We start from the raw sequence: 22,871 nt of genomic DNA, 5'->3' as shown, positions 1-22,871 counted from the left end.
TAATGCTTGGTTATTGTGCGCTTTTCACTGAGTGTTCTAGTAGATAATGACATGTTGAAAAATACACCAAAATGGTCAGAGATTGCAACATCAGTAATTTCAGTATTATTAACCTCTATACGTTTAGAAATGACCAAATCTAAGATGTGGCCATGCTTATGAGTTGGGCCAGATACATGCTGTATGAGATCAAAAGAGTTAAGCATCCTCATGAATTCTGAAGTGATTGGATTTGTGGATATATCCATGTGAATATTAAAATCCCCAGCAATTAAAGCATAATCAAAATCAATTAAAATCCTTGAAAGCATTTCTTCAAAATCTTCAAGAAAATCTGCATGTAGTCTGGGAGGATGATAGATAACAATCAAAAGAACTGAATAAGTACTGTTGAGTTGTACTGCCAGATATTCAAACGTAGGATGTTCCCCTAATGAGATCTGCTTACAGCGGAATGCTTTATGGTAAAAACATGCAACACCACCACCTCTCTTATTTACCCTGGAGACATTAAAATAGTTAAAGTCGGGAGAGCTTCATTTAGCACTATTGCTCCATTGCTATCAAGCCAAGTCTCTGTTAGAAAAAGAAAGTCCAGACAGTAATCTTCAATTAATTTAGCTATTACAAAAGACTTGTTTGTGAGTGAGCGGACGTTTAGTAAGGAGACTTTGAAGACTTGATGTGTTTGATCAGCATCGCTTACATCACTTGTGCATTTCACTGGGATCAAATTTTGTTTGTTACAATGTTTTGTACCCTTATGTTTTCTTCTGATTACATTTTTATTTCGATTCTGAGAGCCATGCCACCGGCTATTTAAAATAACTGGAATGTAGCACTGACTAGGAGCATGGGTTCCAGTGTGTCAGACCTGAGAAATCACTGAGTGTGCAGGAGAAGTAGGTGAGTTCCTACAAGACTGCAGACTGTAGTGTTGTGGAACCTCTTCAATCTCCTGGAGTTTACCTCTGAGACTGTGGACAGATTCTCTGACAGGAGATGGGCTCCTTTGACTGACATTACTGACGTTACTGCTGGCGGTTGGGTGCAGATTCCGCATGTGAGTGATTCCATACATTAGATTATCCACAAGCATTTGAGTCCCAGCCCTGTTAGGGTGAAGCTGATCAGGTTTAAAAAGCTCAGGACGCCTCCAAAAGATGTTGAAATTGTCAATGAAGTTTACCTTCCGATGTGCACAGGCTGTAGTGAGCCAGCTGTTTAGAGCCAGCAGTCTGGTAAAGTGACCACTGCCTGCCTCGACGTGCAGTTGGTATTGGTCCAGAAATGAACACTTCACACCGGGAAAACTCCAGAATGTCGAGCAGATGGTTAAAATCCTGTTTCAGTATCTCAGACTGTTGTTTGTAAACATCGCTAGAGCCGACATGTACAATCAGTCTTTCCGTGGCTGGATGGCCATGCAATATGTGTGGAATCATGGGTATCACTTCACAGACAGTAACACGAGGAAAGCAAAAGGCCTTAATACTGTTGCTCCATACATCTCTGATGACTGAGTCCCCAATTAGCAGCGTTTTGGGCTGTGGCGGTGTTCCTCGTCTTCTTTCACCGTTAATGCCTCTGCGGCTAACATGGTTAGCATCCCGATGGCCAACATGGTTACCACACCGATGGCCAACATGGTTACCACCCCGATGGCCAGCATGGTTACCACCCCGATGGCCAACATGGTTACCACCCCGATGGCCAACATGGTTACCACCCCGATGGCAAACATGGTTACCACCCTGATGGCCAACATGGTTAGCATCCTGATGGCTAACCCTCTTAGCATGCTTGTTAGCATGCTGCTGGCTAACACAGTTGGCAGCCTGGTGGTTGGTCCGCGAATGGCCAGAGTTATTTGCAAGCTTAGCAGCCAGACTGGAGTCGGATCTCTGATGCTGATTGGGGTGCGTTTGATGTCCTTAATGTCCTGGAGAGGGAGGCAGTATGTTGTGATGAGACTGCTCAGTTTCTGCTACTTCAGTTGAGGCAAGAGCTTCATATCTGTTATCGAGAAGAATGTTCTGTTCTGAAGATTGCTGCTTGCCGCCGCTGCTGTGCTGGTTTCTGCTACGTTCCTTCCCCCGAACAAGAGTCCAGCCCTTATCATTGTTGTTGTTAACGGGATTAGGAGTTGAGGCCAAGATGAGCTTAGGCTTTGCCCCCAGTACATCCCAGCGACAATGGAGAGAAACGTCTCTTTCTTTGCCAGTCACAGGGACGGTTTTGTCAGCAGTTTGTGTGGCAAGAATCGAGTCCAGATATTCTTCCTCCTCCCTTATAGAATGTAAGGTATGGATTCTTTCCTGAAGTTCTGCAACCCTCTGAGACAGTTTGATACACTCAGAGCAAATAGATGATGTGGAAGCATGAGCCATAATCGCAAAAGCACCGGGCACAAGGCTCAAATATCCAAGTTAAAATCCAAAGTGCAAAAATAACACCCAATAAGTTCTGGCAGGTATTTCACAGCTGAAAACAATATCAGCTGCTGATAAAACAGTGCACAAAAACCACTCACAAGGATGAGGCGCAAAAAACAGTTCACTCGCAGTGTCGGACTGTCGGAATGTAAAAAATGCTAAATAATCCTTTATAGATGAATGTAAAAAAGCTTACCAAGTGAAGTAACGAGTAATGGATCCTTTTAACTTGTAAAAATAACTTGAACTTGTAGATATAACTCAAATAAATGAAAGGACAGGCAGAGCTGACAGAAAAGCGTCTGTACAGGAGGAAAGCAGGAAGCAGAAAGTACAGGTGGTGAACAGGGTGAGAGGGACGAGCTGGGTGGATTGTAAGTAACAGTCTTGTGTGTATGTGACAGACTGTATACTGTATGTTGTGTAGTAGTGTTCAGCTGTTCATGAGTGTGATGAGTGGGAAGAAGCTTCTCTTTAGTCTGGTGGTCTTAGTCTTCAGTTGTCTAAAACGCCGTCCTGAGGGAAGATGCTGGAACAGGTGGTGTCCAGGGTGCGAAGCATCAGACACAATGATCTGTGCCCGCTTTCTGGTTCTGGATGTGTGTAGATCTGGCAGAGTGGGTAGTGACACACCAATGGTCCCCTCTGGAGACCTGATGATGCGCTGCAGTCGGTGGGTGTCATGTTTGGTAGCTGAGCTGCCCCACACTGTGATGAATGCAGTGAGGACAGACTCAATAGTGACGGTGTAGAACTGCACCATCAGCTCTTGGGGCAGGTTGAACTTCTTCAGCTGACGCAGGAAGTACAGTCTCTGCTGAGCTTTCTTGATGATAGAGCTGATGTTGTAGTCCCATTTCAGGTCCTTGGAAATTGTTGTGCCAAGGAACTTGTTGGAGTCCACAGCCATTACAGTGCTGTCCAGGATGGTGAGTGCTGGAAGGGTTGGGGGGCTTCTCCTGAAGTCCACTCTCATCTCCACTGTTTTTGCTGTGTTCAGCTCCAGGTTGTTGTATTTGCTTCAGAGGACCACATGCTCAACAGCCCGTCTGTAAGCAGACTCATCGCTGTCCCGGATGAGACCAATGACTGTCAAATCGTCTGCAAACTTCACGATTTTGACTGAGGGGTCTGTGGAGGTACACTCGTTAATGTAGAGTGAGAAGAGCAGAGGGGAGAGAACACAACCATTGTGGTGCTCCTGTGCTGGTGGTCCTGGTTCCTGAGGTGATCTTTCCCAGCCTCACCTGCTGCTCTCTGCTAGTGAGGAAGCTGGTGATCCACTGGCAGGTGGAGGCTGGCACACTGAGTTGGGTCAGTTTGGTGTGTAGATGTCTGGGGATGATCGTATTGAATGCAGAGCTGAAGTCCAAGAACAGAACTCTTGCGTATGTACTTGGATGGTCAAGGTGCTGGAGGATGTGATGAAGACCCATGTTCACTGCATCGTCCACCACCCTGTTTGCTTGATAAGCGAACTGCAGGGGGTCTAGCTGGGGATTGGTCATCTCCTTCAGGTGAGTGAGAACCAGCCTCTCGAAGGATTTCATGACCACAGAGGTCAGTGCAACGGGTCTGTAATCGTTCAGTCCTGTGATGGTGGGCTTTTTGGGGATGAGTATTATTGTGGAGCATTTGAAGCACGACGGTACGACACACAGCTCCAGTGATTTGTTGAAGATCACTGTGAAGACAGGAGCAGCTGGTCTGCGCAGATCCTCAGGCAGGAGGGTGACACTCCGTCTGGGCCTGGTGCCTTCCTCACTCTTTGTTTTTTGAAGAGTGCACATCTCCTTCACTGATCTTCAGGGCAGGCTGGATGGGTGGCAGAGAGTCAGGGGGGTGTGAATTGGTGCTGTCCGGTTGGGTGGAGCTGGGCTTTTCAAACCTGCAGTAAATCTGTTAAGGTCATCAGCCAGTTGACGACCCCCATTGTCTGGTGGGGGGTTCTTTTGTAGCCTGAGAGACTGTGCAGGCATCTCCAGATGGCTGATGGCTCGTTAGTGGACATCAGTCTGCTCAGCTTGGTGGAGTAGCTCTTCTTAGCAGCTCTGATCTCTCTTTTGAGTGTGTTCCTTGCCTTGTTGTAGAGCGCCCAGTCCCCACTCCTAAATGCCTCCTCTTTAGACCTGTGCTGCTTCAGTTTTGCGTTGAACCAGGGCTTGTCATTATTGTATCTAATGCGAATCCTGGTTGGAACACAAATGTCCTCACAGAAGCTGATGTAGGACGTCACTGTGTCAGTGTATTCATCCAGGCTGCTTGTAGTGTCATCAATCACACACCAGTCTGTTGACTCCATGCAGTCCTGAAGCCTTTCTTTTGCCTCACTGGTCCACTTCTTCACAGTACTAACCTCAGGCTTTGCCCGCTTGAGCTTCTGTCTGTAGGTTGGGAGAAGATGGACCATAGAGTGGTCAGGTAGGCCCAGAGCAGCTCGGGGAACAGAGCGATATGCCCCCTTTAATACAGTATAGCAGTGATCGAGAATATTACTCTCTCTGGTGGGGCAGGTAACATGCTGTCTGTATTTAGGCAGCTCTCTAGTGAGTTTCGCTCTGTTGGAGTCCCCTAAAATGATGAAAACGGAGTCTGTGTGTTTGTGCTCCGTGGTGATGATCTGGTCAGTGAGAGCGCGCAGTGCCTCGCGCACGCACGAGCTTGGCGGGATGTAAACTCCGACAACCACCACGGAGGAGAACTCACGCGGGCAGTAGAATGGTTTACAGTTGATGAACACAGACTCCATATCAGGACTGCAGGTCTTCATGAGCACAGTGACGTCTGTACACCAGCTGCGGTTAAAGTAAAAACAGATTCCGCCGCCTCTGTTTCCCGAGGTCTCCACGTCGCGGTCCGCTCTGTAGAGATGAAAGCCGGCGAGCTGCAGCGCGCTGTCCGGGGTGGCCTCAGTGAGCCAGGTCTCGGTGAAGCACAGCGCCGCAGAGAGAGAAAAGTCCTTATTGGTCCGGTTCAGAAGTGAAAGTTCGTCCATTTTGTTGCCTAGCGAGCGGAGGTTGGCCATATGAATGCTTGGTAGCGCTGTGCGGAGTCCGCACTGACGGAGTTTAAAGAGCGCTCCCCCGCCTGCATCTCCAGCCAAGTGCGGCTGCTCTGCTCACTAAAACTTCCAAAAAGCACAGAGCTTCTGGCCAGTGTCGCCATCTGCGGCGCCATCTTGGTGACTATTCATGCTCAGTGCGTGAGAGTTGGCAACCCTGGATCCACCAGGGGCATCTTCATGTAAGCATCTCACAGTACTAATACAAGTTCCAAATTTTTATTAATTATCAATTACCACATGTTACATGCTTACATATTTCCATAACCATGACACTAAATCCCATTACTGTAGATCAGGGATGGGCAACTTCCATGATAAAGAGGGCCAACATTTTTTCAGCACTATTGGAGGGCCACATGACCACGCACTTCAAATAATTGGATATGAAAGACACTACTAATTATTCTCAATAAGAACACATTTTAAATGAATTCAGATTTGTATGTTTATTGCACCAACATACATCTATTTTCTGCATATAAATGCATTAACATGTCCTTAATAAGCAACAAAGACAAAACATTTGCTTAATAAAAAAGTGCAAAAAGGAATTTGAACTTCTTCATATCAACGAACTGTAACGCAGCTCGCGCTGCGGAGCGAGGAAGCGGACACAAACGCTGAGAAGAGCGAGATTTAATAAGGGGAATTCCGTAGGCGAAGTCGTTTGTACAGGGTCAAAACGGGAGAGCCGTCCAAGTGGTCAACGGGACAGGCAGAAGTTGTAACAGGAGAGCCATTCACAACGGAGAAACACAACGGAGACGAAAAATACCAGAACAGTGATGACAGAGTTAATCCACAAAACCGAACAAACCACAAATTACCTACAACGGGCGAAACACAGAGATACAAGTACACAGGACTAAACTAGACACAGCTGAACACATTACGAAAATGACGTAATTGCGGTGGCTCTGCCTGTGTGTGAGGGCCTCGTACGCTGTCGATTCGCGAGGTCGTGCACCTCTCGAAGTTTGTAACTTCACGGGCGCCGCGCTTCAGCGCAATGAACCAAGTCATGTTTGCTGGGGTCATACAACTTTACAAGGTGGAATTAAAGCACTTGTACATCACTTTCAAGATCCATTTAAATAATTCCCAGCACGTTAAACCTAATTAAGTTAAATATTTATACATATACTCGTAATGATTTGAAATAATTTGCTTTTTCATCACATTATTTAATGGTTGTTTATTTTCAAAATGGCAATCGGTCACATAAACTCAAGCTCATGTTAGGCCACTAAATATGTAGCCGGTCTAATCTAGGGCTACTATTTTTTGTATGTGAGTGACATCACTGATTGGGGCAACGCTGGCATTAACGAGGGGGTGTGGCCTTCCAGGCACATATATAGACACCTGTGGGATCCTAAGGAAGTAGTGATTTGGTGGCTAAGCTAATGGTAGGAGCAGCGTGGCTGGAGACGTTTCTATGACGGAATTCTCAGGGGTGAGCGGCTGTGAACGGCGGTGTGGCTAAAAATAGCAACGGTCTGCGCGTTGGGCCTGGTGACGTGACCAGAGAGGTAGGCGGTTTTGTTTTTAGAAGCGGATTGTTCATATTTTTCTATGCGTTGATTTGCACTGTTTGTTTCTTTTAATTAGTGGTTAAGCAGCAGCTTGCATAAGTTATCCTGGTTAACCATGAGTGTGTTCTTATCAGACTAGAGCTGCCATCCTGTCCATGGGCGAAGTTAGTATCCCACCCTGATGAAGTGAAGACCACTGCGTCAGTGGTTGCCAGCTGCTGTTTTCTTATTATTTTTATACCTTTGATTGTTTTACATTCTACCATAACGAACGGTTTTATTGGGAACTGCTCTGGGGTTTGGATGACCAGTTTTTTTTTTTTTACTTTTTTTTATTAATCATTAACTCTGTACGGATTATTTGTAGCTTTTAGAGTCGAGCCTGAGCTGCGGAGTAAAGTACTTTATTAAATTGGTTTGGAAATTTTCTTTTTAGTGTTATGATTATTTTCTTTTTTTTTATTCAGCTGTGGCTACAACTGTGGCAGATACTGGGGAACTTTGGGTCAACCATAGTTGGGGTGTTCACAGGTCGTGTGATTTTTGTAGTGTTTTAAGGTTGCTGTGCAGTGGTTTTAAGAAATATTCACGTGTTATTGTACTCCTGTTTAGTTGACCCCATACTGTCTCATAACCTGGGCTCATAGCAGGTCGCTGAATAGGCTAACTTGTGTGTTTTTTTCTTTTTTGCCTCATTGAATGTGGCTTGATCTAGCTTTTAATAAAGTTTGTACTTTGTACGCATTCACGTTTTATGCTCACCTTCTTTTTCAGTGCCCCTTACTCCGCCTAAAGTGAGTTATAAATCTAAGGGGTGGCGTAGTCTAGTAACCCCTAGCTAGAGGGCGCTACAATCTTTCTAGCCGTCGATATGCAAGTCAAAAACAGTAAGCATAATGATCCAGACCAAATAAACAGTAAGAATATGATCTTTTGAAGATCTTCATAAAGAGGATTTTGCCACAGTCTCTAGAGAAATGCAAGAATAGTTATCGTATGGAACCAGCATGACTTATTCTGAAGACATTACTCGTAGTTCAAGGACAGAAAAATGTATATGCTTCCCAAAGTAATGCAAAATTTCAAAACCACATGTTTATATGAAGCCGCTAATGAAGAGAAATAATGCTTTCAACATTTTACTTTCAAATGAAAATATTTAAGTCCTAAACTGAGAACAGCAAAATAGCCTATAGATTAATTGTTCAGAAGAGCTTTGCATATTTACCAACTTTGCTGGGTTTTTTCCCCTGATCGATTAACCATTGACTACAAATGTGAACACAATCTCACGTTTGCTGGAGACTACAACAGAGGAACAGAGGTTCTCGGATGTAAAGTGTGTATTTAGGTTCAGTGGTTCAGTGGCCTATATTACATTAGTTCATTACAGAGGCAGTAGCCTACACATTTGAAGAGACAGTTTTAGGCTCGTCTAAAAATTGAAAGTTTCCAGTATTTTATACTGGACTTGCAAATGTACTGGGAGCCAGTGAAGATCCCTCAACACTGGTGTAATGTGTTCCCAAGATCTTTTATAGGTCAGTACCCTGGTTTCAGAGTTTTGAACATACTGCAGTCTAACAGCTGATTGGTGAGACCATGTAGTACTGCATTACAGTGATCTATATACGACATGTTATAAATGTATAATGGTCTCAGCAGCAGAAAAAGAAAGATATGGGCGGATCCTTGAGATGTTCTTGAGGTGATGGTGGTTTTACAGATATTTTTAATATGAGGCTCAAATGACAAAAGTGATGTGTCAAAAAGTGACACCAAAATTGTGGACCTGAACAGAGGAAGAGACAACAAAGCCCAGTATAGAGAAGGGAATGTTGCTGAGCTTCCTGGTAGTCACAGGTGAGGAAATCAGTATGGCTTCAGATTTTGTGCTGTTTAGGCTTAGGAAGTTTTCACTCATTACTCATTCACTCATGTTCACTTGGATGACCGTTACCTCTGTGAACAGGATCAAGTAACCGTAAAGCTAGTCCAAATCCAAGAAAGGTTTTGTAGAATGAGGAGCTGGACAGCACCAGGCCATAACATGGTCCATGCATACTGTTAGACGAAGGTGATAATACTTTGGGGGGGAAATGTGTAGAGAGATATATGTTTAAGCAATAGAACACGAGAGGGAGTGTTATCGCGAATAACATCAAAGTTGTGATTTGGTTGTAGATCATTACAGCCGTGATGTTAACGATAACACATGACCTTGAGTGTTCTATTGCTTTTATACAACAGTTTTTTTACAAAATAAATGAAGAAAATAAATCCAAGAACCTCAAGTCATTCATAATGAATATGCTTTAATACGGACTGTGCCTTCCACCAAAAAGTAGTTCCACAACAATTGAACTGAACAGTTCACTGGCCAAAATAAAATAATTATTTAGCTCAGCCTTTTCTACTGTTCCCAAATTGACCTTAGTCATTTTATAAGAGCCAGTCCATGAAGCACTTTGTAGCCCACTTTGTTTGTCGAATTGTATTTTGCTCATTTCAAGTCAGTTCCAGCGCGTTCAGTTGTTCTGCTGTCATTGCAGTTCAGAATTTGATGTAAGTGTGGAGTCACACTTTATGCTGCGCCTAATGCCCGGTTCACACTACACAATTTTAGGCTGGTTTTTCAGTCGCCGACTGTTTTTGTAGATCGCCGACAGAAACTGTGGTCGGAGGCAAATCGGCGATCACTCGGCGCTCGCTCAGTCGTGTAGTGTGAACTGCTGAAAGACACTCGCCGAGTGGTCGCCGACTCATCGCGGACGACCGGCAGATATCTAGCATGTTTAATATCTAGCCCAGTCGGCGACTGAGAGTCTTCGTGAGCCGGCGTCGCCGATCAGTCATGTAGTGTGAAAGCCACAACAACTGAGACTCGCGATTACAGCACAACCAGTCGTGTAGTGCGAACGGCACAAAAACCTGACGACTGAAAAGTCGTGTAGTGTGAACCTGGCTTAAAGCTGGGCGTACACTGTACGATATTTTAAATCGTGTACTCAGCTCCAGCTCAAAGTGTACGACTAAATCGCAGGGAGCGTCGACTCGTGGAGCTGCTTCAACAGTGCGATACTCTCACGAGGAGCGATTTGAATTTGAAACATGTTTGATAATCTTGCGACGCTGCGATTTCTGATCGGGAGTTGGTCGTGAGGTGTGAATCGCTCCTCGTTTACCTGTGTAAACTACACGATGCACGACACGCGATTGAGCCGAAACTCGGCCCGATCGCAAAAATAGTTGCACGAGTGAAAAATCGGCTGAAATGGGCCAAAAATCGCAGTGTACGCCCAGCTTTACGTTCATTGCGTGAGAGTTGGCAACACTGTTAGAAGTTTGTTGTGAGTCTGTTGTTGCTGTCCTTATTTGTTCGTCTGTATATTCACCGGAGATTAACAATTCATTCATTGAATAGCTTACCTATCTTGAGGGGCATTTTTGCAGGTTGTTTAAGCACCGATACAAAAATGTCTTGTGTATATATGCCGTTGCTTGGCAATGCGTCCGCGGAGTGATGACGGCACAATCAGCCAAGGTATATAAACGCGATAATTTCGCTCCTTCATTGTATTCATTGCACCTTCGAAGTGTTTGAACACGCGAATCTCTCTTCTTCAGAAGAAATCATAAAAATGAGTTGTATGAAAGATTCTCCAAGGTAAAGTTAAAAATATTTCTTCTGGCTATTGTACCATGTCATGATACTATCTCTGGCCTTGTACTAATTATATTTCTTTATCTTCAGAAAATTTGGCAGAAAGATGCTTAAGGACTTAACCACACCGGAAAAGGTATGCTCATTACGCGAAATTAGATTTATTTAGCAGTAATGTAAACGACGCACACGATGGCCTCAAAGGCATGAATCGAAACTAGCTAGCGGTGGTACGCTAACGACAGCTAGCGTCGCCACAGCGGGCGGAAATTATCATACAGTTAAGCCCGCCCAATAAGACGGAATATATGATTGTTCAATTTTACTATCATTTGAAACTGGTATTGTGCTGAATTATAACTGCCTGGCCCTCTATAACCGAACAGCGGGACCACCAATTACTAACATTCTGCAGAGGCATCACAGTCCTCATAGGGGGAGACACAGGCTTCTACTTAACCCCTCGCCTTCCAACTCAGATTGAATAGACACGGTTGAATAATTTATTTGCTTATATTTTTGTAATTGTTTAGATGTCGATTGTCAAACTGTAAGTAGATAAAATAAAATTGGATAAATTATTTTATATATATTTGTTTTAAGAATACTTTAGGCCAGGGGTACTCAAATACTCAAATTTTGGGCATGTCATTATTGCTCCGGTCCGTAAAGCCCCGTGCCCGATCAGCTAGTTGCTCGCTGTGTGCGGGGGGGGGGGGGGTGCTTAAACGTGTTGCTGCTGCTATCTGTTTATTGTTGCCATGGAGGCAATCCCCAGCCTCGTCTTGAGATCGCGGTGCGCGATCTCAAAATAAGAGCGGATAGCCCTATCCAGAAAAAAAAAACTTTTCAAAACAGCTCGCAGGCCCTGACGGTTCCCCACTGAGATTATATATATACATAATATATATAATCTCACCTCTGACGCTTAGCTCATCTGTGGGACCTATTGAGGTTCCAGAGAGGAAGTCCTGTATTATCTTCATGGCCAGCTAAAAAAAATGAAATGTGCCATATTTGTCAATTATGATTTTTTTTCACCGCAATTGAACTTTGTCCTCCGCATTTACCCATCTGTGCAATTAGAACACACACACAAACACTAGTGCAGGGGTGGCCAACCCGCGGCTCACGAGCCGCATGCGGCTCTTTGCCTGGTTTCATGCGGCTCCCCAGCCGGTCCGCGGGCTCACCTGCACAAACGGGGCGACACACTGCTACATTTTCGTGGTGCGCGGTTAGTTTACAAGCCTAGCGAGCCGCTAATACTTTTAAAACCGGCGTAGTGGAAAACACGCGTTTGACCGTCTTCACAGCTAATAATTTACACTTTTTTTTTACAATTTACAATTTTTGCTTTCTTTTCTCAGAGAATATTAATGATAAAACACAAACCTTTTTTCCACTCATGTTTAGTGGTTGGGTAAAGCCATTTATTGTCCAATCACTGTATTTTCTCTTTTTAAATTATAATGACAACCATAATAATGATAACCACTAGCGGGGTAGGTTGTAACACATGCTGGGGTAAGTTGTAACAATTAGACAAAATAAGCAAAAACACACCGTGCAAAATGCTTAAAAAATACTTAAAAAAAAAAAAAAAAAAAAACCAGAACAATGTCTCTCTCTCTCTGTGACTGACCATGACTCATATCAACTTTCTGTTTTACTCGTGCGTGCGTGCGCGCGTGTGTGTGTGAGAGAGACATGGCAGATACCATGTGCCTTTGCAACTGATCTGACTGACTTGCCCTTCTTTGTGACCATCAGATGCTTTTTTAAAAAACATTTGCAGGCACACACCTGTCAGTCTTTCTTTAAAATTATTAAAAATCAAGAAGGTTTTCTTAGTTGTATGTAAGGTGAAGGTTGTACCACTTTTTAAAGCTGTGTTACAACCCATCCCACCCCTGTCAGCCACTGTTTAACTAGCTGTATTAGCAAGGTGATTTGAAATTAACAGGGGGAAAAATGCACAATTTACCTGAGAAACTACAGTTTAATGTAATATACTATTGCAGATAAAACCATATGAATTATAAGTACTAAACAAAATATAGTCTTGATTCAGAAATTTACTTTCTCACCTCAAAATCAGTTTTTTCACTATGGAATCTGCATGTGCCCGTTTCCAGCCTTGATATTCCTTGATATGTGAGATCAGGGAGGAATTGGGTAAATACTGGAATGATCATATAACTCCTATCTTATCCGTGATCGGTGGAACTGATGGTGTTGCAGCTCTCCCCATGTTACAAACATATCCGGTCTCCCCTATACAGTTTTCTGTCCTTGAACTACGAGTCATGTCTTCAGAATACTTTATGCTGGTTCCACACGATAACTATTCTTGCATTTCTCTAGAGACAGTGGCAAAAAAATCTCTTTATGAATATCCTTATGAAGATCTTCAAAAGATCATATTCATGATTAGGCTGTTTGTGTTCTACCATGGACTCAAGCTGTACTTAACTGTTTTTGACTTGCATATCGACGGCTAGAATTTTCGTGGCCTGACATGAGCTTGAGATTATGTGACAGAGCACCAATGAGCTTGTATGTGTTTCTTTGTCTCCAAAGGGTGGTAATCCTGCTGCTGGACCATCTAAGCAAAAAAAGAATGCTGGAATAGGATGTGGACAGCTCCCTAAACTGGTGAGACTCCATCAATCTGTATACTGATATAGTTATTTAAGAAGGGATTCCCCCAGTGGCCCACCAGGCAGAGTGTCAGTAGGACAACTAATCTTAACCGTAACGTAACTGCAAACCGAATCCCAAGAGAAAATAAGTGATCAAGCTAACTAAGTGCAAGATGTTTTGTAACCAGTTATTTGGGGTTTAAGTAAAATGACCACTAGCTAAGTTAAAGTACCAGACTGAAAGAAGTGTTGCTGATTCAGGGGAATGAAGTGGTACGAATGACGTTGTTTCCTGTCACAGAACCCATGAGATACACCTCATTAACTTATTTCTTCATTTATTTTCTTCATTTATCATTTCTTCATTTAGAACTCTGGCCTGGGTGCTGGCACTAAGTTGCCAGTGAAACCAAAGCTGCAGCCTACCCACGATGCCAAGTTCAACAAAGAACACGTTGGCCTGTTGCCTCCGATCCACCAGGGGCATCTTCATGTAAGTATCTCACAGTCCTAATACAAGTTCCAGAGTTGTTTATTATTTAAAACTTGGCAGAAAGATGCTTAAGGACTTAACCACACTGGAAAAGGTATGCTCATTACGCGTCCTTTAGACTAATTTATTCAGATTTTTCTTATAGATATTACCAATTTTATTGTTTAAAATGTATTACTTGATTTTCATTGATCAATTAACAAAGTTTATTAAGTGGGAAAATTACTCAAATATAACAACTGCCTTTTGCGTTCCTCGCTCATGGCATAGTGTTTTGATTTCTGTATCCACTCTGATGTCTTTCCCCTTCTTTATTTTTCTTGTAAGTTCATGTTTCGAATCATGTTTTACTGTCTATTTAGAGCATTTTTTGTGTCTCTCTCCTTGGTTATTTTAACTACGACCTTATCGATCTCCTTGCAGTTGTATTTTGGCGTGTTCCTCAAAAGGTTTACTTAATGACATTCAATTTTAATACTGTAGATTTTTAAATAAAAATGTTAAAACCCAACGCACAGTATTGAAATGTCAGATTACCAAGTAGGTGCAATGTAAGAAATAAACGTGCAGTGTTGTAGATATTGAAAAGTGGGTGTAATAAATAATTTTCAAAACTCACTGTTCAACAACTGCGAGGCAGGAGTAGCCTACCTTACGTAGGATTACGTAGGCATAGTGTTAGCTTGCACTGAAGCTGTTTCAAGAATCTCAGGTCTACAGCATATTAGTCAGCAATCACCAGGTGCATAAACTGATTAAGGATCATTTAAAAAAGATGGCCAGCTTTAGAGGTGTGCGCGCGATTCTATTCGATAGTCTATTCGATTATGTTTTAGGCTTGTCTAAAAACTGACTCCTCAAATGTGTAGGCTATTGCCTCTGTCTAACAAACTAATGTAATGTAGGCCTATCAGTATCCCACTGAACATAAAAACATGCTCGTTACAACTGAGAATGTACCTCTGTTGTAGTCTCCAGCAAACTTGAGTTTGTGTTCACGTTTGTAGTCAACGGTTAATCGATCAGGGGAAAAAAACCAAGCAAAGTTGGTAAATACGCAAAGATCTGTTTAACAATTAATCTATAGGCCAGGAGTACTCAAATAGAAATGATGACGGGCCACATTTAAATTTTTCAATCACTGAAGGGGCCGGTTATGGGGGGGGGGGGGGGGGGTGAACGTAAACTGTCGACGGAGGGGGAGGGGGAGGGGGGGGGGGGGGGAAGCATTTGGGCGTCTGCTACCTGTTTGTTGTTGCCATAAAGGCAATCCCCGGCATCGTCTTGAGATCGCGGAGCACGATTTCAAAATAAGAGCGGGTAGCGCGATTGAAAAAAAAGATTCCTAAAAAAAAAAACACTTTTCAAAACAGCTCGCGGGCCAGAAATAGATAGCGGGCCGCTATTTGAGTATGGGGGCTATGGGCTATTATCTATTATTTTGCTGTTCTCAGATTAGGACTTAAATCTTTTCATTTGAAAGTAAAAAGTTGAAAGTATTATTTCTATTCATTTGCGGCTTCATATTAACATGCGGTTTTGAAAATCCGCATTACTTTGTGAAGCATATATATTTTTCTGTCCTTAAACTACGAGTAATGTCTTCAGAATACTTCATGCTGGTTCCATAACTATTCTAGCATTTCTCTAGCGACAGTGGCAAAATAACCTCTTTATGAATATCCTTATGAAGATCTTCAAAAGATCATATTCATGATTAGGCTGTTTGTGTTCTACCATGGACTCAAGCTGTACTTAACTGTTTTTGACTTGCATATCGACGGCTAGAATTATTTTGTTGCCTGACATGAGCTTGATTATGTGACAGAGCACCAATGAGCTTGTATGTGTTTCTTTGTCTCCAAAGGGTGGTAATCCTGCTGCTGGACCATCTAAGCAAAAAAAGAATGCTGGAATAGGATGTGGACAGCTCCCTAAACTGGTGAGACTCCATCAATCTGTATACTGATATAGTTAATTAACAAGGGATTCCCCCAGTGGCCCACCAGGCAGAGTGTCAGCAGGACAACTAATCTTAACCGTACCGTAACTGCAAACCGAATCCCAAGAGAAAATAAGTGATCAAGCTAACTAAGTGCAAGATGTTTTGTAACCAGTTATTTGGGGTTTAAGTAAAATGACCACTAGCTAAGTTAAAGTACCAGACTGAAAGAAGTGTTGCTGATTCAGGGGAATGAAGTGGTACGAATGACGTTGTTTCCTGTCACAGAACCCATGAGATACACCTCATTAACTTATTTCTTGATTTATTTTCTTCATTTATCATTTCTTCATTTAGAACTCTGGCCTGGGTGCTGGCACTAAGTTGCCAGTGAAACCAAAGCTGCAGCCTACCCACGATGCCAAGTTCAACAAAGAACACGTTGGCCTGTTGCCTCCGATCCACCAGGGGCATCTTCATGTAAGTATCTCACAGTCCTAATACAAGTTCCAGAGTTGTTTATTATTTAAAACTTGGCAGAAAGATGCTTAAGGACTTAACCACACTGGAAAAGGTATGCTCATTACGCGTCCTTTAGACTAATTTATTCAGATTTTTCTTATAGATATTACCAATTTTATTGTTTAAAATGTATTACTTGATTTTCATTGATCAATTAACAAAGTTTATTAAGTGGGAAAATTACTCAAATATAACAACTGCCTTTTGCGTTCCTCGCTCATGGCATAGTGTTTTGATTTCTGTATCCACTCTGATGTCTTTCCCCTTCTTTATTTTTCTTGTAAGTTCATGTTTCGAATCATGTTTTACTGTCTATTTAGAGCATTTTTTGTGTCTCTCTCCTTGGTTATTTTAACTACGCTCTTACCGATCTCCTTGCAGTTGTATTTTGGCGTGTTCCTCAAAAGGTTTACTTAATGACATTCAATTTTAATACTGTAGATTTTAAAATAAAAATGTTAAAACCCAACGCACAGTATTGAAATGTCAGATTACCAAGTAGGTGCAATGTAAGAAATAAACATGCAGTGTTATAGATATTGAAAAGTGGGTGTATAAATAATTTTCAAAACTCACTGCTCAACAACTGCGAGGCAGGAGTAGCCTACTTTACGTAGGATTACGTAGGCATAGTGTTAGCTTGCACTGAAGCTGTATCAAGAATCTCAGGTCTACAGCATATTAGTCAGCAATCATCAGGTGCATAAACTGATTACGGATCATTTTTAAAAGATGGCCAGCTTTAGAGGTGTGCGCGCGATTCTATTCGATAATCTATTCGATTGTTTTAGGCTTGTCTAAAAACTGACTCCTCAAATGTGTAGGCTATTGCCTCTGTCTAACAAACTAATGTAATGTAGGCCTATCAGTATCCCACTGAACATAAAAACATGCTCGTTACAACTGAGAATGTACCTCTGTTGTAGTCTCCACCAAACTTGAGTTTGTGTTCACGTTTGTAGTCAACGGTTAATCGATCAGGGGAAAAAAACCCAGCAAAGTTGGTAAATACGCAAAGATCTGTTAACAATTAATCTATAGGCTATTATCTATTATTTTGCTGTTCTCGGTTTAGGACTTAAATCTTTTCATTTGAAAGTAAAATGTTGAAAGTATTATTTCTATTCATTTGCGGCTTCATATTAACATGTGGATTTGAAAATGTGCGTTACTTTGTGAAGCATATATATTTTTCTGTCCTTAAACTACGAGTAATGTCTTCAGAATACTTCATGCTGATTCCACACGATAACTATTCTTGCATTTCTCTAGAGACGGTGGCAAAATAACCTCTTTATGAATATCCTTATGAAGATCTTCAAAAGATCATATTCATGATTAGGCTGTTTGTGTTCTACCATGGAGTCAGGCTGTACTTACTGTTTTTGACTTGGATATCGACTGCTAGAATTATTTTGTGGCCTGACATGAGCTTGATTATGTGACAGAGCACCAATGAGCTTGTATGTGTTTCTTTGTCTCCAAAGGGTGGTAATCCTGCTGCTGGACCATCTAAGCAAAAAAAGAATGCTGGAATAGGATGTGGACAGCTCCCTAAACTGGTGAGACTCCATCAATCTGTATACTGATATAGTTAATTAAGAAGGGATTCCCCCAGTGGCCCACCAGGCAGCGTGTCAGCAGGACAACTAATCTTAACCGTACCGTAACTGCAAACCGAATCCCAAGAGAAAATAAGTGATCAAGCTAACTAAGTGCAAGATGTTTTGTAACCAGTTATTTGGGGTTTAAGTAAAATGACCACTAGCTAAGTTAAAGTACCAGACTGAAAGAAGTGTTGCTGATTCAGGGGAATGAAGTGGTACGAATGACGTTGTTTCCTGTCACAGAACCCATGAGATACACCTCATTAACTTATTTCTTGATTTATTTTCTTCATTTATCATTTCTTCATTTAGAACTCTGGCCTGGGTGCTGGCACTAAGTTGCCAGTGAAACCAAAGCTGCAGCCTACCCACGATGCCAAGTTCAACAAAGAACACGTTGGCCTGTTGCCTCCGATCCACCAGGGGCATCTTCATGTAAGTATCTCACAGTCCTAATACAAGTTCCAGAGTTGTTTATTATTTAAAACTTGGCAGAAAGATGCTTAAGGACTTAACCACACTGGAAAAGGTATGCTCATTACGCGTCCTTTAGACTAATTTATTCAGATTTTTCTTATAGATATTACCAATTTTATTGTTTAAAAAGTATTAATTTTTTTATTCAACCATTACACTAAATCCCATTACTGTTTATAAATGATATCACGTGGTCAAACCTTTAGTAGACTCGTACTTCATAACGTAAAGATCAAAATACCAAACGGTGATTTAACAAAAAAGCAGTATGGGTCTTTAGATGTCGGTCTGAAATGTCAGTTAAATGATGTACATGCAATGTGGAAATAGGAGCAGACAGCAGGAAAGGGCAATGAAGGTCAGAGAAGCTCTTGTGAGTTAAGGAGCATGCAGGAGAACCTTCCCACCCAAATGCTCTGCAACAAACAGGAGCACAACAGACAGTTTGAAGGCCATCAACTCCCCATGACTCCCATAGGTATGAGACTGGGATGGACAAGTGGAAACATAAACCTTATTCAGAAAGGAAGTCAGAGTAGGAGATCCAGTCCTAGGTTTTTTGCTCTGGAGGTGTTAATCACAAATGCAAATGTGATTTATGACTTCTTTTTGACCATCAAACCAGGGGAGGTCCTGATTTAATGTTTAGTCTCCTCCCCATATTGTGTCATCACACAATACAACTGATATTGAGAGAATTTGAAGAACTTAAAATGTCATAGTATAAGATCACTTTTTGTCTGTCCTTTGTATGTGACCACATCAGTATAACAGTAACTGTCTACCATCCATATTTACAACTAAGCTACCAGTAATGGTACATGGAAAAACGGTCACTGTCTGCTCATACATTCACTGCTCTATTATGTGTGTGTGTTCCAGAGGTGTTGAACTACTTCAACAACTCATTAACCACATATGAGAAACTGGAGATCATGGGCTTCTCTGAGATCTGGTACTTCGGCCTGAATGCCCAAAAAATCAAGGCATCCTCCAAAAAGCCCCATAACATGGGATACGATGATGAGAGTGGCACCTATATCAAGGTATTTCATAGCCTGTGTGTTGATTCATGTCTGATGAACAGTAGCTTAGCCAGATCGTCATTTCACCAAATCATTAAAGGATCATTAGACATGAACTCTTCTTGCGCGATATGTTTACAGGTTCTTCACGATCATATTGCGTATCGCTATGAGATTCTGGGAATCGTTGGAGAAGGAGCATTTGGAAAGGTCTTCAAGTGCTTGGATCACAAAACCAACGAGATGGTGGTTGTGAAAATGCTTAGCCGCAGAGCGAGGTTATACAACATTTTGATCTACATGCCCTCATATAAACTTGGATATCTTTTTCTGTTTTTAAACACATGCTATGACTAATCTGCAAATGCTGGAGTAATTCATGAAGCCTAATTTATTGCATAAAATGAGACTGAACTAAGAATACATTAATTGACTTTGTTTTTTGTCATTTGGCCTGTTTTCAGTTTTGAACTATATTCAAATGAGGAGCTGAAGATCCTGGATGACTTGAGGAGAGAGGATCCCAATGACTCCTACAATGTCATTCATATGAAGGATTACTTCAGATTCCGGAACCACCTCTGCATCAGTTTTGAGCTGCTGGGGTGAGTGAGCATTATGGAATGGACGCATGGGTGCATTCTTAAATTGGGACTCCTGGGAGGAGGAGAGCTTAATTTTCCTCCTGATCTTTACTGGCCATTGGAGAGTGGGGTAGCAGTGCTGCCTGCATTGAACCTCACCTCAGTTTTGCCCTCTTACTTGATATGTGCTTCTGTCTGTGCTCAGGCCAAGCCTCTATGATGTCATCAAGAAGAAGTCTGAGGGTTTAAGCGAGGCTGAGGTGCGCCACTATGCCCGAGAGCTGCTCAAATGTCTGCAGATGCTAAAGCAGAAGAGGATAATCCACAATGACCTTAAGCCTGTGAGTATGACTGCAGTCTTGTGATTGCACCTTGTGGGCCTTGAAGAGTAAATCAAGTAGCCAGGGCTACACAGTGGGTCTAATCAGCTGTACTACAAGCACAAAATCTCAAAGCAGTTGGTTATTTGAGAGACTTACTTGTTGTTTTTGTCTGCCAAGGAAAATATCCTGTTGTCACAGGAAGGAAAAGGCAGGATCAAGGTCATTGATTTTGGACTCAGCAGCTATGAGCATAAGAGAGGTGTGTAAAATAAACGTGCTCCTGTGTGATTGAGTCTTTGTGTATGTATAATAAAATATTTAGTAGACTCATGTTATTCTTCCATTTTTCTCTTTATTCTCTCTCTCTCGTCTTCCTCTGTAGTTTATGCAACTGCAGGAACATATCCTTATTGTGCACCAGAGATGTTCCTGGGTCAGTCTTATAATAGCTCCTTTGATATGTGGAGTCTGGGTTGCACCCTAGCTGAGCTGTTCACAGGTGTGCAACTGTTCATTGGAGACACTGTGTCTGACATATTTGCCTGCATAACAGAGGTAAAAGCACACTTATTTTAGATATACAGTTTAAATTCTAATTAAGAACTTGATTCTTGCAGTGTTCATAGATATTTTATTCTTTTTTTTTTCAGGTTCTTGGAATGCCACCATCCAGGGTTCTCAAGTCCAAAGCAAAACAGTTTGTTGGTGAGAGCTCTCTTTAAGAATGAACATTTTCAATGTCTTTTTGTCTTTTTTAAGTAAGTGGTTCTAAAAATGTTTTTTGTATGTTGAAGACTCTAGAAAAAGCAGAGTCAGGCGCCCTGTTTCTGCAAGTCTGGCCAGTTTCCTGAAGACCAAAAGCCACATGTTTCTGGACTTCATCAGGCGCTGCCTCACGTATGTAATCTCTGATCAGTTTGCCACAGCCTGAGCATTAAAATTCTTGCTCTCTGCTAAAGGTCTATCAAAGCCAATGGTGTATGTGTGGTTTTCGTTACCCACTGCCCCCTGTAGGTGGGATCCTGCTGAGCGTCTCACCCCAGAGGAGGCTTTGAAACACAAGTGGATTCAGCAGGGCCACCACCAAAGCCATCCCAGTGCCCCGGCTGTGAGGAAGGTGCCTGCAAACCACAGCACAAATGTGCACAAACGTGCTGAAGTTGCCCACTGCCCAGGTGCCAACAAGATCACGCCAGGTACAATTATTTCTGTGGAAGACCAAGCACGTGTTCAGCAGACAGACAAATTTTACATTTTTAGATTGAAATTTGACACATTTTGACATGTAAGCTTTTTACTTTTCTAAACAGGCTGTAGTAAGTTAAACATGTGTACTCTGGGTTGCCATTTTATTACCATTGTATTAACTATAGTGTTTTTCTTACATATTAGGAGGGACGTCGTGCCAGAAGCCCTGTGGCCAGGGCAAGCTGGAGCCTGTAAAGCTTCCCTGGCCAAAATGAGTACTGGCAGTGCAGAAAAAAGGGGACCGTGTCAGGGAAACCAGAGACAAAATCAGAAGAATGTCCCACAGACATCTCCAGCATAGGGCCCAGAGAGCAGATTTAGGATCAGCTCCACACCGTCCATAAGCTTGACACTCTGTGGCTATGAGGTTAACAGTTTACACTTTACTATATTTTTGTTAAGAGTGCCTAATGTTCTAGATAGGTCATGTGGTTTAGAAGCACTGATATGGTAGCAAATATATATTTATCAAAAGGAGGAACGTGAATAATGCCAGCGGAGAATATAGAAAACAAAATGTTTTGGCTCTAAATTTTGTTTACTCTACAGAATGGTTGTTTTTGACTAAATTATACCTCTACTCTCTCTGTTCTTTCACACCTCCTCACTCTCCCTCTCTCTTACACACAGTCCAACCCTTTCTCCCCTTCTGCTCCACTGCAGAATGACCCACAGCTGGAACACTGGGAGCACCGTTGTGATATCACACAGCCTCAGCAACCTGGACAGGACGACGGTTGAGGTTAAAGTTCAGTCCAGGTCACTGTGTTGATTCTCTATGGCCACGAGTACTTCAGGATCCAGTCCAGGCTCAAATACTTAATAAAAGTTTCATTTTGCTTTACCACAAAGCAACTATTTTCTGGTAGGCATTTTTCTTACTTAGCACTCAGCATTTAGCTGATGTGAACACAATCCATACATCCATACAAAATCTCCTTCAGTCTGTGGGCCTCGCTGTTTATGGAGTCAAATTGGGGTCTTTAATGGTGATGAGAAAAAAATATATATTGCAAATATAAGATTAGCATTTTGCATTTTACGTTCCTATTTTGTTTTTGCAATACATTCCCTCTTTTACGGTTCTTTCTTTTGTTTGCGCGTCACACTACTTTTTCTTTGTGTTTCACATTTTATGTTGCTGCCTTTTTTTTGCAATACTTTCTCCCTTTTGCGTTGTGATGCATATGAAAAATATAAATTTATGAAAACCTTAGGTTTTATAGATAATCTTAGCATTTTAAAGTGTGATTTAAGGTGATGGAGTGAAGATGCTAGGACTAGTATGAAAAGTACAAATTATACAT

At 42.1% G+C, this 22,871-nt stretch overlaps 1 protein-coding gene across 3 annotated transcripts; it reads left to right on the top strand.

Annotated features, from left to right (window-relative positions):
* The first annotated feature begins 5,671 nt into the window (after positions 1-5,671).
* Positions 5,672-22,400, top strand: LOC143518210 (dual specificity tyrosine-phosphorylation-regulated kinase 4-like). Of its 3 annotated transcripts, none has more exons than XM_077010680.1 (20): positions 10,639-10,701; positions 10,789-10,834; positions 13,282-13,356; positions 13,714-13,836; positions 15,704-15,778; positions 16,136-16,258; positions 17,788-17,862; positions 18,220-18,342; positions 18,715-18,862; positions 19,267-19,430; positions 19,551-19,687; positions 19,874-20,014; positions 20,199-20,334; positions 20,494-20,575; positions 20,699-20,871; positions 20,967-21,021; positions 21,111-21,213; positions 21,331-21,512; positions 21,709-21,931; positions 22,228-22,400. In XM_077010680.1, exons 1-19 carry the CDS (start codon positions 10,676-10,678, stop codon positions 21,777-21,779), a joined length of 2,058 nt encoding a protein of 685 aa, XP_076866795.1. In that variant the 5' UTR covers positions 10,639-10,675; the 3' UTR covers positions 21,780-21,931; positions 22,228-22,400. The 3 variants fall into 3 exon arrangements, with proteins under 3 accessions (XP_076866797.1, XP_076866795.1, XP_076866794.1); XM_077010679.1 differs by having other exon boundaries at positions 22,195-22,400; XM_077010682.1 differs by lacking the exons at positions 10,639-10,701; positions 10,789-10,834 and adding an exon at positions 5,672-5,678 and having other exon boundaries at positions 22,195-22,400.
* The last annotated feature ends 471 nt before the right edge of the window (positions 22,401-22,871 follow it).

This window comes from Brachyhypopomus gauderio, chromosome 7 (assembly GCF_052324685.1).
Source record: "Brachyhypopomus gauderio isolate BG-103 chromosome 7, BGAUD_0.2, whole genome shotgun sequence".
Classification (NCBI taxonomy): domain Eukaryota; kingdom Metazoa; phylum Chordata; class Actinopteri; order Gymnotiformes; family Hypopomidae; genus Brachyhypopomus; species Brachyhypopomus gauderio.
This window is presented reverse-complemented; position numbering and strand designations above follow the sequence as displayed.

Coding starts and splice junctions, on each gene's coding strand:
- LOC143518210 (XM_077010680.1), top strand. CDS start 10,676: ATGAGTTGTATGAAAGATTCTCCAAG. Junction 18,863..19,266: donor ACTCCCCATGACTCCCATAG/GTATGAGACTGG, acceptor TGTGTGTTCCAG/AGGTGTTGAACTACTTCAAC. Junction 19,431..19,550: donor AGAGTGGCACCTATATCAAG/GTATTTCATAGC, acceptor ATATGTTTACAG/GTTCTTCACGATCATATTGC.